Source organism: Triticum aestivum, chromosome 1D (genome assembly GCF_018294505.1).
Source record: "Triticum aestivum cultivar Chinese Spring chromosome 1D, IWGSC CS RefSeq v2.1, whole genome shotgun sequence".
Classification (NCBI taxonomy): Eukaryota; Viridiplantae; Streptophyta; class Magnoliopsida; order Poales; family Poaceae; genus Triticum; species Triticum aestivum.
This window is the reverse complement of record NC_057796.1, coordinates 418,512,577-418,527,289: the sequence shown is the minus strand read 5'-3', so window position 1 is coordinate 418,527,289 and position 14,713 is coordinate 418,512,577. Positions and strand designations below refer to the sequence as shown.

Genomic DNA, 14,713 nt, shown 5'->3' with positions numbered 1-14,713 from the left:
AGACATTAACACGGTCTGATGGTCTAGACAAATTAAAATTATGACCCGCCTTCAATTGGCATGCTTCACTGGATGCACAACTCCTAAGGTCTCACAAAATACTACTCAAATACATCATTACATAAAAGTTAGGCAAATAAACCCGGACGCTTCTTCCCTGACAAGGGTGTTACAGTTTTATCATTGCGGCAGCTTGGAACAGAGTGCACCAAGTGAATAAATTATGTGTAAGGCGGTAGCCTTGATTCCCATGAAATTAGCCTAAAATCTCCTTTGGGTAAGACAAGGTGACCTGCTGCTGATATTAAGTCCCCAAACATAATCCTAGGTAGACCATCTTCCGGCGCATTAGCCATACCGATAGCACAGTCTACAACGCGCGATGGAGCTGCAGGAGACAAAATGTTGCCGCCGATTAGGTGCACTGGGTGACCTTGATTCAGAAGCATCTGTGGATGGGCGCCAAAACAAGAAATGTTCGCCTTGACCATATCTCTGACCGCGTTCAACCTGTACATCCAGAAACGGGCACCTAGATTTTTCCTCAGTGCATCTGCAAGCACATTTGCTAAGATGAGTGACCCTCCCAACACCATGACAAACTCTTCGACCATCGCGACTAATCGCGGATAATCTGTTGGGTTCGCACTTCCGAATGCGAGTGTCTTGAACAGGTACCTGAACTCTTCTAATGCCAAACATTTCAGGGATATAGGTTTAACTGTTCCAAACTTCTCTAGCTCTGCGGATCGACCTAAGATCATCACCTTGCTTCCCCTGTCCATGTTCATAACAAAATGATAGAATATTGTCCAGTCATCTTCATCTATATATGAAACAAACTCAATAACTACCAATATCCTCCCTGACAATCTTTCATGGTCTGTCATTCTGAAAAGGTGATCTCCATTCAGGTGCAAAATCACAGAAAAGTGAGAACGCACCCTCTCATCGTCGCATACATGGGCGACAAGAGTTTTCTTCCCAACTCCAGCACCACCAATGATTGGAAGCACGGCCGGAGCTGTGTTTTGATTTTCGGCCGAAAAAAGTGGATTTCGGCCGAATTTCGGCCATCTCGGCCTGGGGCGAAAAGTGTATTTAGACCGAAATTGTTCAAATTTAGCAAATTTTGGTCAAATTTAAGTCAAATTGCAGTCAAAATTTGGCCAAATTTCAGCCGAAATTTTTGAAAATGGCCGAAATTCGGCCATCTCGGCCTAGGGCGAAAAAAAGCTCAAACCGAAAATCAAAACACAGGGCCGGAGAACCAGGGGTGTTGTGGTGCAGCAAGAACCTGATGATCTGCTGCTTCTCGACATGGCGACCAAACATGAAGTTATCGATGTAAAGATATGCATCATAGGGTCTACGGGAGATGCGCTCGCATCCCCCCAAAAGCACGACAAACTCCGCCATGTTAGCAACACTAGCCTCTAGGTTCTGCAGCGCGCTTTGCAACTCTGGTTCGAGAACCCTGTTTGTTGCACGATTACCGAATGTGCGAGAACGTTTGCAAGGAGTGGAGACAGATAAGGCGAATGCGTCACATACCAATTCCTCTGCAACATCCTTCTGTTTCCCATACTTGATGGTGTCGAGTGCATGGTGGCCTTGGTACATGGCTGCCGCCAGGGTCTTCAGCTGTATGAGCATACAAGAGTTGGTGATGTACCGCGAGTCTGCCTCCTCAACAACCATGCCAACTCTCAGCAAGAGCTGTTGCAGCCTCTCCACCTTGTCCTCCAAGCACGCGTGATCTGCGTACTTGTTCATCAGGAAAGAGATGAAATGGTTCGAGAGATCACCTGCGACAGCGGCTATGACAAGATCCATCTTGAGATGTGCTAAGGTAGGTGGTGTATGAGAGCACGGTATAAGTCATTGATATACTCTGTATGTATATATATGCGACCCGATATTCCGGTCAATAAAAACTCCCTTGGTCAGGTACTATGTCTGCGTTCACAGTTGATGTCCTGGAACCTGTTTTATTTATATATAGTGACAGGTGAGCGGCTATTTTCCTGCTGTTGCGAGGCTGGTGAGATGGACAGAATTTCTAGTCAACCTTCTGAGCCTACGGCTGCTGCTCCATCACAGGAAAAAGAAAGACTATGGCATGGGAGCAAACTTCTGAGCTTTCAGCAAGCTAGATGCAATTCATCAAGGTCTTGTCCAAACTGCGGTCTGCCTTTTGAAGGTAATACATTCAAGTCGCTATTTTTATTTCCAACTTACTTAGTTTCTTTTGAAGGCGCGTTTGAGAAAAAAAAAAGAGTAATCTTCACTTCCTTTCATTTCCAACTTACTTAGTTTCTTGCCCTTTCCTACCGCTAGTAGTCTAGTAGTACTCTACTACTATTAGTAAAGACAATGATTTTTTTCCCTGACTTAGTTAGCTGGTAATTAAGGGCATTTGGTTGGCTGAGGCAACCCTTTCTGATGGACTTTTGTGCCCTTGTATCGCATTTCTTACACCTATTTTATGTAGGCCATATTGCCAAAACAACCCTTTCTGAAGTATGACTGTATGACCCTCCTCACCATGCTCATCGATGGCAGCTGTTGCATCAGAAAAGTTTGCTGGACAAGGAATTCCCCGGTTCGTCCATACTACAGACTGGCTCTTCCAGGAGTCAGGACTCAGGACTAGTCTATATCCACGTGAAACACCCCAAGTTATGAGTGGATTAATTCACACCACAAATGGCAATGAAAAGTCTCTATGTGCAACACCTCAGCAATTGGCGTGCAGGGCAATTCATACCCAGGACCAGGAGTCTGCAATTTCCACCTGTTTCCTGCCATCTCTTGGACAGCGAGAGCTATGTCTCGCTTATAGCGAGACAATAGCTGCTCTTGCCTGAAGGAATTTTGCTCTTGTGAATGAATCGGACCAAACCATTTTCATCTCCTCCCTCGCACTATCGCTGCTCGTTGGATTTGTCAATACTCACTCGCTCGTTCGGTATGTTATTTATTTATTTTTATTTTCTTTTTCATTACTTTTTTGGGAGATTTACATCTTTGACTGGACGGAAAATGTACGGAAGGGCATTTCTATAAGCGCATCTAACGGAAGAAGGGTAAAGTTGAGCACTATTTTTATTTAGGGGTAAAGATGAGGTCGGGACAAAGTTAGGGGGAAAAATGGAATTGGCCCTACTTTTTTTGGTATTCTGTTTTTTATTGTTTTTAATTTTTTTTTACATGGTTCTTACCAGTTTTCTTTGCTTCTCCATGGATTTCTTTGTTATTCATCGATTTTCTTTATATATTTCCTTGTTTTCACCAGGTTTTTCTTTTCTCCAGTTTTTTTCTTTATCATTCTCCTCGGTTTTTCTTGTTTATATGATTCCTTTTTCACTTTTGCACTGGTTTTTTTTCTGTGTTTTCCTGTTTTCTTTTTTGTTTTTCTTTGTTTCCTCGTGAATTTTCACGGTTTTCTTCGGGTTTCCGTTTTTCTACGTTTCTGAGGTGTTTCTTTTAGTTTCTTTGGTTTTCACCGCTTTTTCTTCAGTTTTCTTTATTTCGTTTTTCATCGGTTTTTTTTGTTTTCTCTCAGTATTTACTGTTTTTCTATACAGACTTTTGGTATATATCTAATACCATTTTCTAATACTAGTCATTTCAAAAATAAAGGATCAGAAAAATTGAATACATGGTCAACATTTTTTCTATACAGATTCAACATTTTTCCAATGCTAGATTAACATTTTCATAATACATGGTCAACATTTTTTATACACATTTTTAATATTTTTCAAATACAATATTACAAAATTTAGAATACATGGTCAACATTTTTTCTATGTATATTTAAACATTTTCAAATGCTTGATTTTAATTTTTTTAATACAAGATTAATAATGTTTAATACATAGTCTACATTTTTTCTCTACATATTTAACATTTTCAGATAAAAATAATATTCTTTTAATATACATGGGTAACATATTTTCTATACACGTTTAACTTTTCTTAAATGCTTGATTAATATTTTTCAAATAGTTTCTTTTTTTTCAAATGCTTGATTAACATTTTGAAATAAATGATCAAATTTTTTCACACGAAAAGAGAAAAAAAAATACATAGCGCGCCTGGGCCAGCCCATTTAAGGGAAGACGTATCTGGTGCAACGGAGGTTCTTGTGCTACCGGGCTCCAATGTCAAAAACTTAGGCAAAAACTTTCCAAAACTTCTGAAAATAAATGAGTACACAAACACAATATGTCATAGAATTTTAGCTAAAAACTCAGCTCGTGCCTCGAGACACAAAAAGCAAAAATCATGACATTTCGAAAAGTGGAACTCAATACAAATTTTCTAGAAAGTGGAACACATTTTGAAACTTTGGAAAAATTTAAAAAAGATTTCAAATTGTGACTTTTTTGAAAACACAAAAAATTTGAAACTCTAAACTTTTTTGGAAACGCGACCATTTTTTTAAATTTTTTGACCTATTTTGAAAATATGGATAAATAAGTATGTTGACATCTTTTGAACTTAGCTATTTTGAAGAAAAAAGAAACAGAAATAAAAAGAAAAAACAATTCATGAATCTTCTACAAGGTACCCAAACCTGTAAAATTCGGCCTGGACCCATCTATAAGGTGTGACGCCCCGTTACGTCCGACAGGGTCAGGCGTAACGGAAGCCGTCACTTCAGAGTTGCGCCAGGATCAGTTAAGGAGAACAGTATCATGTACAAGACGGTGCAGCTGCCATGAGTAGGCAAGCTTTTATTACATTGACACCTCAAGTGTCGACTAAGCCTAAGCGACCATGACGATAGATCGTCATCCACTTCTAGTTACGTGCCTTCTAAACCAACCATGGAGGGCATCTACTCTTCATAGCCTTGATTGTCGACTTCCTCATAAACATACTCCACTTCAGAATAACCGAAGTCATTAAGATGACCAGATTCATCATAAGTACCATTCTCTATCACCTCAGAGTTCTCATAACTCTCTTGTTCTGAAAAACAACATAAGTGCAGCTGAGTACGTATAAAATACGTACTCCGCAAGTCGCCGGGAAAAGTGGATGCAAGAGTCTTTAAAGAGGAATAACTTTACCGGCCACGGCTACAACCACCGAGCCATTAGCTCAAAATACTTTGTAGGTAAAAATATTTTCCCTTAACCCATTTTGTTGAAAACCAAATTTTATTTATAAAATCTACTGGCGACAGAGCGACGTGGGATCTTACATCCTGTGTCAGAGGAAAACCCACACGACGCACTTCCAAACCCGGAAGCTGGGAGTGATATCACATTTACTCTGATCAGAGGTGTACTGCTTTACCCATAGCATCACTTGGTCCAAGTCGTCCATGCGCTACCCGTGCACACGACTAGACCAAGGAACCAGAACCTTTAACCAGCCCGTACACTACCTCTGCTTTTCCACCTTGCCTTACTAAAGGCCCGCGGGTCGAGACCCCTGACCGGCGGTCCCGCCCTAGGGTGACTGTACCTACCCGGCTACAGCCACCTTCTCACCCATGCAGAGGCAGCTACTTGGCATGGGTAGTTGGTTCAGCCCGTCCCATTCCAGGTCTATGGTCAGTACGGTTTGCGCCGCTTTTGAAGTAAGCGCCAGTTGGTTGTGTCCTAATGTGATACCCTATGTAGAGGAGCCCGCCATCCAAGCCGACCCTCCCTGGGTTGCTTTCACCAACATGAGCTCCCCTACCCACCAAATATTTATTTATATTGTAACCCTACCCGGGTCACAACTACTTAATACAGATGCTTCACCTGATCTGGTCCAATTGCCAAATCAGTGGATCCACCTGATCCAAATTTCATTTTATTTATGAAAAATATTTATTTTAAAATCTTATGCAAAATTTTGGAAATGACCCATAGCCCGGAAAACATTTATCAAGACATGGTCAAGGAGATGACGACTTGCCGGATAGTGCTTCGACCAACTCGGAACCACCGGGCGTGGCTCCTACGGATCCGAGATCGGCTCCTGATAATTATTTCACAACCATGTTTATATTTCCTAATTTAAAATCTAAAGATCCAGCAACACGGCCATGTTGGGCAAGCCATAATTAATTAACTAGGTTGTGATACGTCCTAGTGTTTCATTGAGAGATAAAATGCATCAAACCATCCAAATCAGAGTAGCATGCACGTATGCCATCCAGTCTAGAGAGTAAAAAAAATGATAAGTAAAAAGGAAACAGTAGCCTGCACTACTAGTACTTTACTCGTTGAACCCAGCTCGTTCCTCTCCTCGTCTTCTCTGCTATCCCAAGAACAGAACCAGCCACCCACCTCTCTCTCTCTCCCCAAGAACAGAGCATGGCCGCCGCCGCCTCGATCTGCCCCGTCCGGGCATCTCCGGCGACACGGTGGACACCTACAGATTCTCCTCGTCTCCCTCTACCATTTCCCCCTATTTATTTTATCCGCCGGCGCCAAAAACGTCGCCACCACTCAATCCTAGCGCCGCCTGATTCAGGTCCGGTGGGCTTGCCACCGGCTGCAGCGGCAACGACGTCTCCATGCCTACATCCTCCCCCAGCGCAGCCACACACACGAGGCGTGCAGCCACGGGCGTCGGGCGTGTGCGGCTTCACCGGCGCTGCTCGGTCGCATGGCTCTGCTGCTAACGGTGTGGACTAGCCACATCCTACTGCTACTACTGGTAAGTACTAATTCTGATTCCTTCTCCATAAGTGTTCCAAATTTCACATCGAGTGCCTGCTAGATGTCAACGTGGGTGCGCATATAGTGTTCATTTTATCTCAGGCCCTACTATTGCCCACTCAGCCATATTGCCTTCTTTCTCTTTGTTTATCTCAAGGCCATGAGATTAATCAAGATTTAATCTATGGCGTGGTCATGGTATTGCTACTGATTAGATCTAAATGCTGTTCCTAACTAGTGCTACTCATCCTTGAACACCATATAGAAGCAAATAGTGGCAGTGAAACTCCAAAATTAATTACTTGTGAGTAGATTATAAACATCAATCACTCAATTTTTGCTACAGATTGGCAGGGATTAATAATTAGAACAAGGTAGTATACACAGGAAGATTGATCTTTTGGATACACACATACATGTCTTAGCAAGTTACTAGTACTTAGGATTTGATTCTTGGCATGTTAGATCTAGTACAAGCCATAGATGTCATTCACAGAAACTTTTACAAGCTTTTGCAATTGATCTAATTAGTTTTGATTAACTTGGGTGTTTACGCAAACATTTTGTTCTTTTTACAGCAAGATAAATAGATCAAGGTGAATAGATGCTCATGGACTGATTCAAACCGAGGTGAAGATAGACAAGAAGTCAAGCAAGAAGGGCTAACACAACAAGGTACTTGATTAGTACCTGATGGCGCATGCGACCCAAAGGGCTTCACCGCAGTGAAGGACAGCAGTGTGGCAGAAGGTGAAAAGGCAAGTGGTGGTGGTACTCCAGTGTATGTGTGTGTGTGAGGTGGAATGGACCACAGTGAAAGGAATGGCTCCTATTTATAGTGGGGTTAGTAGCTATATCGGTTTGGAGAGGCATTACATCTGGCATGCATGCGTGGTTAGGCTTGCATGCATGCCTCCACTTGTGTCTCTTGTAGGCTGTACTAGGGACAAGTGTAATTTGCTTGACTGGCCATTAGTTGGCATTTACTTTATGTGGAAAAAAATGAGACCAAGATCTGATTATAAATTTGTAGAATACATGGAGGTTTGGAAAATATTTTGTTGTGCATGGTCAAATGCTATTTGCTATAATAAAAATTAAATGTCAGGTGTTTCTATTATTTTAATTAATGTTTGGGCAACGCCGTTGAAATTATTGTTATCTAATTTTGACGGTTCTTACATAAGGTTCCCAAAGTCGATACGGTTAAGATAAGCTGGCACATGCTTACTCGTATCGATCGGGTCGCACAACATACATATAACTATTATTTTAAAATTTTAACATAACTAATAACTAACTATGGGAAAATCCTATGTGACGCTCTCTACGTCGTAATGTCGACCGCATGCACAGGACAAACCTCCCAACACGAGAAATGGGCCGGCCCACTACACCACAACAAGGCAAAAGCGGTTTTTTCTTTTACTGTTTTCTTGGGTTTTCATTTTCCCGTTTCTGTTCCTTTTTATTTTATTTTTATTTTCCATTTTTTTTTCTTCAAGATTTTTTTGTTTTAAAAAACTATTGACATTTTTTTAATTTTCAAACAAATATTCTCGCTTAAAAAATCAAAATGTCAGAAAAGTTTGTTTTTTCAAAAGTTGTTGATAACTTCAACAAACTTTTGTCTTCTACAAAAGTTGTTCATGTTTTCAAAGATTTCACGAAAACAAAAAAGGTGTTCATCCTTTTCAAAAATTGTTCAGAATTTCCAAAAATTGTTTGCATTATCAAAAAGATCATGAATAAAAAAATGTTTGGGAATTTAGTATTGTGGCTACAGCTCCCGCTTTGCCTGCTATATTGCGGCTACACCTTTCGCTTCAGGAATTTTTCTATGGCAGCATCCTCCCTCGCTCGCAACATTGGCCGTTGCTAATTCCAGCTTCTGGGCTTGCCCACCGCCGCAAGTCCCGAGTAACATCTATGCCCTGTGTCGGTCGCATCTTTTGGGCTCTTCAGTCACAACATCGTCCACCGCCAGTCACATCTTACTGGCTCGCCCCTAGCCGCCACTTCCAGGGTTGTTGGTTGTATCACAGCCAATCACATCTTCTTGGCTCACCCCTAACTACATCTTCCAGTGTCGCCGTTCGCAGCCATCCTAGGCACAGATTGCAGTTAGCCCATGCGTCGGTCGCAACTTCCACCATAAAGTCGTTGAACGCCACGACGACGAAGCATACACCCAGGTCGCAACACCACATCCGACTGGTTCCAGCATGTGGTGGCTGCAGTCGCAGCATCATAGCCGTCTGGTTCCAGCATTCGGCAATCGTAGTTGGAACACGCGGTTCCCCCCATTGCAACCCCCCGTCAACACCGTACTAACGTTCCCCATCACTGCCGTTGTAGCTCATGTGTGCCGGAGGGGGGAAATGAGGGGTTGATTGTTGTCGTATTTGCCGCCTGCGGTGGCTCGTCCCCTAGTTGCAGGCCGCAGTGCCTCGCTACCCCAGAGGTGGCTTGCCCTAGCAGTAGGGCCTCATCACGCCGCTCATCGCCATGCAGCAACATTCAACAATGAAGAAGACGAGATGCGACAAAGATCAAGGAAAAGGAGCGACAGATAAAATGAGTGGAGGAGACAGGCCGCGAAGGAATAATGTAGGAGAGGGTCGAGCGTGCATGAACCCCACAAGGGGAAACTGCGCGTGGGCTACATAGATGCATGTCGCACAGCGCATAGACCGGCGTGATGCCAGGCGGTCGGCCCGTTACAAACATTTACTCCCTCTGGTCCTTTTACTGAGCATATAAGATTTACCTCAAGTCAAACTTAGTAAAATTTGACCAACTTTAAAAAAAACATGAACAATCATAATATGAAACCAATATCATTATATGCGTAATGAATTCAAATTTCACATCGTATAACTTTAATATTTGTAGATGTTTATATTTTTTAATTTAAATATGGTCAGACAAATTTTAAAAGGACAGAAGGGGTACCTCCGAGAACCCGAGCGCTGAGATTCGTGCCGGGCGGAGGACCTGCCGATGTGCGTCTCCTGAGCCCTGATTCGCGGACGGAGACACCCTCCCCAGCCCTGCCCACCGCGCGAGAACACCACAGAGCAGAGCAAGCAGCCGTTCCCCACCCTCCTCCCCTCCCCGCACCCCGCGCCGCGCAGCCAGCCGCCGCGGCCTAAAACCCTAAACCCCCCGACCGCCAGAGATAAAATCAACCACCCATGGCGCCGCCTCTCCGAAACCCCACCCCCACCCCCACCCCCACCCCCACCACACATGGCGCGGCATCCTAGGCCCCCGTCTCCCTCCCCCTCCCCGCCGCCCGCGCCCCCCTCCGACCCGGCCGCCGCCGCCGCCTTCGACCCCGTCGAGGAGTGGCTCCTCGACGACTTCGATTTCGACCAGGCCATGGCGAGCGAGCTGGCCAAGAGCTTCGGCCTCGGCGAGGCGGCCGCTGGTCCGGGTGGGATTGATTTTGCGTCCGGCAGCGGCGGGTTGGGCTTGGACCAAATCGTCAAGTTGGGGGAGGGGGAGGTCGCGGCGGAGGAGAAGGGCGGGCCGCCCGGCCTGCTCGACGCTCCTCGCGGCGTCCTGTTGGAGGTCAAGAAGGAGGCCGTGATGCTGCTGGGAGGTGGATTGGGCGGGGAGCTTGGCCCGGGCCAGGCTCCTGTGTTGGGGATTGGCGATTTCGTTGCAGAAGGGGATAGTTTGGAGGCAGCGATTGATGCCGATATGTGTACCATAGCTGCTGGTGATGCTGATGCTAGTACCGTAGCTGCCGTTCATGCTGCGGTTAGCACCGTTGCTCCTGTTGATGCTGAGATGAGTGCAGTAGCTGCTGTTGCTGCTGACAATAGTACCATGTCTGCTGTTGACGCTGACACTAGTGCCGTAGCTGCTGTTCATGCCGAGACTAGTACCGGGGCTTCTGTTGACGCTGAGATGAGCGCCGTAGGTGCTGTTGATGCTGATACTAGTACCGTAGCTGCTGTTGATGCTGATACTAGTACCATTGCTTCTGTTGATGCTGAGATGAGTTCTGGGACCATGGTAAATGAGGAGGTGGAGCGTGGAGGAGGCAAGTGGGAGGAGGAAAGCAAGGACAAAGAGTCGGAGAGCAGCGAGGATGAGGAATTAAGTGAAGCCTCATCGAGCAGTGATGATGATGAGGAGGAGCCGGCCAAAAATGATGAGGAGTCAAGTGAAGCCTCGTTGAGCAGTGATGACGAAGTGCCGGTGGCCAAAAAGCATAGTGGTCCCAGTGACATGGAGGCCCTCCTTGAAGAGGGTGAGCTGATGGTTGGAGTCGACGATGGGGATGATGACGAAACACCAAAGGGTCCTATCAAGTCCAAACATGAAGTAGAGGTATTAAGTTTATCTCACGATGTGCACCTCTCTTGCGTCTAGTATAATATGAATCACTTGCTATCATGTTAGAATTTGGTTCTAGTTAGATGCAGCCGACTTGTATCAATATTTGTTTCATGGTCAAATTTTATTCATTTGATAGGCCAGTAGAAGTTAAATGCTTAGTTATCCATTTGTTCCTCTGAAAATCCTGCACTTTCTGTAGCTACCATAGCGACAAATTATTTTCTATTACTATGTAGTTGCTACATGAACACACTTGGGCTCAGTTGCCAAAAACCAAAGTTAAAAAAAGCACTAGGCGTTAATTGTGTGTTTGCCACTGCCTTGTGCTTTTCTCACCAAAGCGCACACTTAAGCACTTGACGTTTTGCTATCGCATAGAGCTAGGCGCGCCTCTTTTAACTATGCCAAAACCACACATATAACTGTTAAAATATCATTGTTCCTTGATTGTATCTCTATTCTAAAGTAGATGTACCATATACCTTGCAGGTACTTCCTCCAGTTCCAAACATTGAAGTGCAGTTGGAACCGCATCATAAGGCACTTCCAGTGGGAACAATTACAGCTGTAAGTCTTGAATTTAACTTTTACTTCAGCTAGATTTTTGTTTGCATTTGTTGGAAACAAAAACTTTATTTTTCCAGCACTTTATAGGTACCTGTTCTTTCTATGTAATGTGATGATGATTTAATCAGTCACCATTATCTGTATGTGTTAAAACCAGTAGCTAATTGTAATGTAAGAACCAGAGATCTATGGTACTCACTGATGTATGTTTCTACTGTATTAGTAGTGCATTCTGGAATTTGTAAGTGTTTGGATGATGGTGTCTATACATTTCATTAATGCAGCTATTATTTTGAATAGCATATTTTTCCAGTGTGTTGTTAGATATTTTTGTAGACAGATAGGGGTTCTTGTTTAGACTGTTGAGATACTAGTATATTTCCTATGAGATCCATATACTGACTGGTTGTCTGTTTGCTGGTCATCCAGATCATGGGGGAGAGAGTGATTGTTGAAGGATCAGTGGAACACAGTCCCCTGACTGAGGGTTCTATACTCTGGATAACTGAGAGCAGGACACCACTTGGCATTGTTGATGAAATATTTGGACCTGTAAAAAACCCTTACTATCTTGTGCGGTATAATTCCGCGGAAGAAGTGCCTGCTGGGATCAGTGCAGGAACTACTGTCTGTTTTGTTGCGGAGTTTGCAGATCATATCCTAAATATGAAAGAGCTATATGCCAAAGGCTATGATGAATCTGCTGACCATGATGAGGAGGCAGATGAACCTGAATTCTCTGATGATGAGCAGGAGGCTGAGTACAAAAGATCACTACGACTGGTAAAAAGGCAGACTGATAGGCCGCATGATTCTAAGAAACCTTCTGGTGACAAGAAGAGGGTGCAGACCAGGGGTGCTGGATTTCGAAATGACATGCCACCGAGGACCCACGATACACCGACATCTGGTCACCAGTCACAGCGTCGTTTCCACCGCTCGGATATGGCTGACAGTGTGACACATCAGTTGGGTCAACAAAATTATCCGATGAGTACACCAAGGGACATGTCACCTAGAATCCATGATGCATCAACACCAGATCGCCGACCACAGCCTCGATTTCACCGGTCTGATATGGCAACTGCTGTTGCTGACAGCACAACGCGACAAACGGGTCCTCAAAACTTTCCTATGAGTGCACCAACAATGCTGCCGTCAATCTCAATGAATCATGCTATGCCATCACCTGTTCAACTTGCAAATCAGATGGGCAGTTGCTTCATCAACCCACAGCAGTTCTCTCAGCAGCCAAATATGGTTTGGCCTGGCGGGCTTCCACCTCCAGGGCAGCCAAACATGGGAGTTGATGGAGCTGCTCTTGCAGCTAATATTATGCAGAATATACTTATGGGAGCCAACCAGTTCCAGCAGTATTTACAGAATCAGAACTTTGGTGGCTTCCCAAATGGAATGCCCATGGCCCAACAACAATTTATGCCAGGGAGCACAATGAGTGCAAACATGATGCCATTTGGTGGACCGCCAGTAAATCATCCTTTTGGCCAGGCATCTCAATTTCCTATGGGGCAAGGCAACTTTGGTCAGTTTCCACACATGGCTAACCAAGGGCCGCCTGCTGGATTTCCCAACACCCAAGGATTTGGGCGCTTCCCATCACAACATGAAGATGGAGATCAGCCTCCTGGAAATGCAAACATGCAAGGACATGGGCGCCTCCCATCACCACACGGAGATGGAGGCCAGCCTCCTATGCAGTTCAATTCCCTACCATCACCGCACGGAGATGGAGGCCAGCCTCCTATGCAGTTCAATTCCCTACCATCACCCCATGGAGATGGAGGTCAGCCTCCTATGCAGTTCAATTCGCTACCTTCACCTCGTGGAGATGGAGGTCAGCCTCCTATGCAATTCAATTCTGGGCACTTTAATCAGGGGAACTCATCTTTCCGTGGTAGAAGACCACAACAACGTGGAGGCCGACATTCACCAGGGAGAGGTGGTGGTAGCGGACGGCATCGCAAGTAGTTAGCCAGCGGTGGTACTTCCACCCCTGGTGTAATTTTGACTCGTGTTGGATGAATTTGGGTTAAATTCACAAGTATGCTGCTCCCATGTACTCGCAAAGGAGCAGCGTTCCCGGTTTCATGTAGTACACAAGTTGTTGCTTGTTGTAATGCCCATTCATCCATGATAGCTACTGAGGTGTCCTGTGCGTGCTCCTACGTGGCATTTGATACATTTCTTATTTAATGGCTGTATCTTTCAGTTTCTTGATGTATCCAGTTGTTTGGAGGGAAATGATTATTACGAGGTTTTGCAGCGTTTTTGTAGGCATGCTGTTATCTTTGATATATTTAGTTCTAGTCTTTATCAACTGTCTACCAGTTTTTTTTGTTTTCGAAACAGAGGTAAAAGATTTGCCTCATATATTAAACACAATAAAGATTTGGCTCATATATTAAATACTTTCTGAATTCAATGGTACTATATGCTGTACTTTCATGCAAACACTGGGATGCTGATGGTTTTCTTATTGCACATATGTATTCAACCTATTACTCCCCAGGTTATTTTGACCTGATATATGCTATACCTTTCATTATTTTTTTCCGAGTTCATCATGTGAGATTTGTCTCCAGTAAGTCAATGTGAGCCCGGAACTCAAAAGAGCATTTTATTTCTCTAAAATACCTGACTGTATAAACAGAGTTCAGTTTTGTTATCGCTCTTCCTGCTGTATGGGCGGTTTGACTTCAGTTTCTCCATGTAATGCGATAAACACATTGTAAGAAATACACACAGGTTCACAATAAAAGGAACAAATCGGATTTATGTGCAGCCATCACCAATAATCTTACAAAATATGAGATATCTTTAATTTTCAGGGGCAAATGGAACCACGAAATAAAGTACTGCATATTGAAAACAGAGTACATAGAGTATTTCTTCAGTAGCTGAGGAAGACCACGTAGCTCGAGTCATCAGTTCATTTTGTGATTTCATTTCAAGGAACCTTACATGAATGTATGAAGATCTTCCATGTCGGGCGATCCGTGCAAACACTCAAGTTTGTACCTCTTGAGTGGTTGAACCGTGCAACTATAGCTATGGATCTTGTCTATAAAACACAGTTGGTGGAGAAGAAAGCAGAGAGC

General features: G+C 44.1%; 1 protein-coding gene, 1 long non-coding RNA gene and 1 pseudogene across 2 annotated transcripts; 2 read left to right on the top strand and 1 right to left on the bottom strand.

The window, feature by feature from the left end:
* Positions 1-128: 128 nt before the first annotated feature.
* On the bottom strand, positions 129-1,851 carry LOC123159914 (disease resistance protein RGA2-like; annotated as a pseudogene).
* Positions 1,852-6,065: 4,214 nt separating this feature from the next.
* Positions 6,066-7,728, top strand: LOC123182536 (uncharacterized). The gene is made up of 2 exons (XR_006492198.1): positions 6,066-6,672; positions 7,253-7,728. It is a non-coding gene; the product is annotated as an uncharacterized lncRNA (long non-coding RNA).
* A 2,147-nt stretch (positions 7,729-9,875) lies between these two features.
* Positions 9,876-13,882, top strand: LOC123182535 (uncharacterized). Its single transcript, XM_044595143.1, has 3 exons — positions 9,876-11,018; positions 11,517-11,594; positions 12,024-13,882. Exons 1-3 carry the CDS (start codon positions 9,927-9,929, stop codon positions 13,581-13,583), a joined length of 2,730 nt encoding a protein of 909 aa, XP_044451078.1. The 5' UTR covers positions 9,876-9,926; the 3' UTR covers positions 13,584-13,882.
* Positions 13,883-14,713: the final 831 nt, after the last annotated feature.

Excerpts from the sequence above, each read along its gene's own strand:
- LOC123182535 (XM_044595143.1), top strand. The coding sequence starts at position 9,927 with ATGGCGCGGCATCCTAGGCCCCCGTCTCCCTCCCCCTCCCCGCCGCCC. Across the intron at positions 11,019-11,516 it reads AGTCCAAACATGAAGTAGAG|GTACTTCCTCCAGTTCCAAA; the intron begins GTATTAAGTTTA and ends TATACCTTGCAG. Across the intron at positions 11,595-12,023 it reads CAGTGGGAACAATTACAGCT|ATCATGGGGGAGAGAGTGAT; the intron begins GTAAGTCTTGAA and ends CTGGTCATCCAG.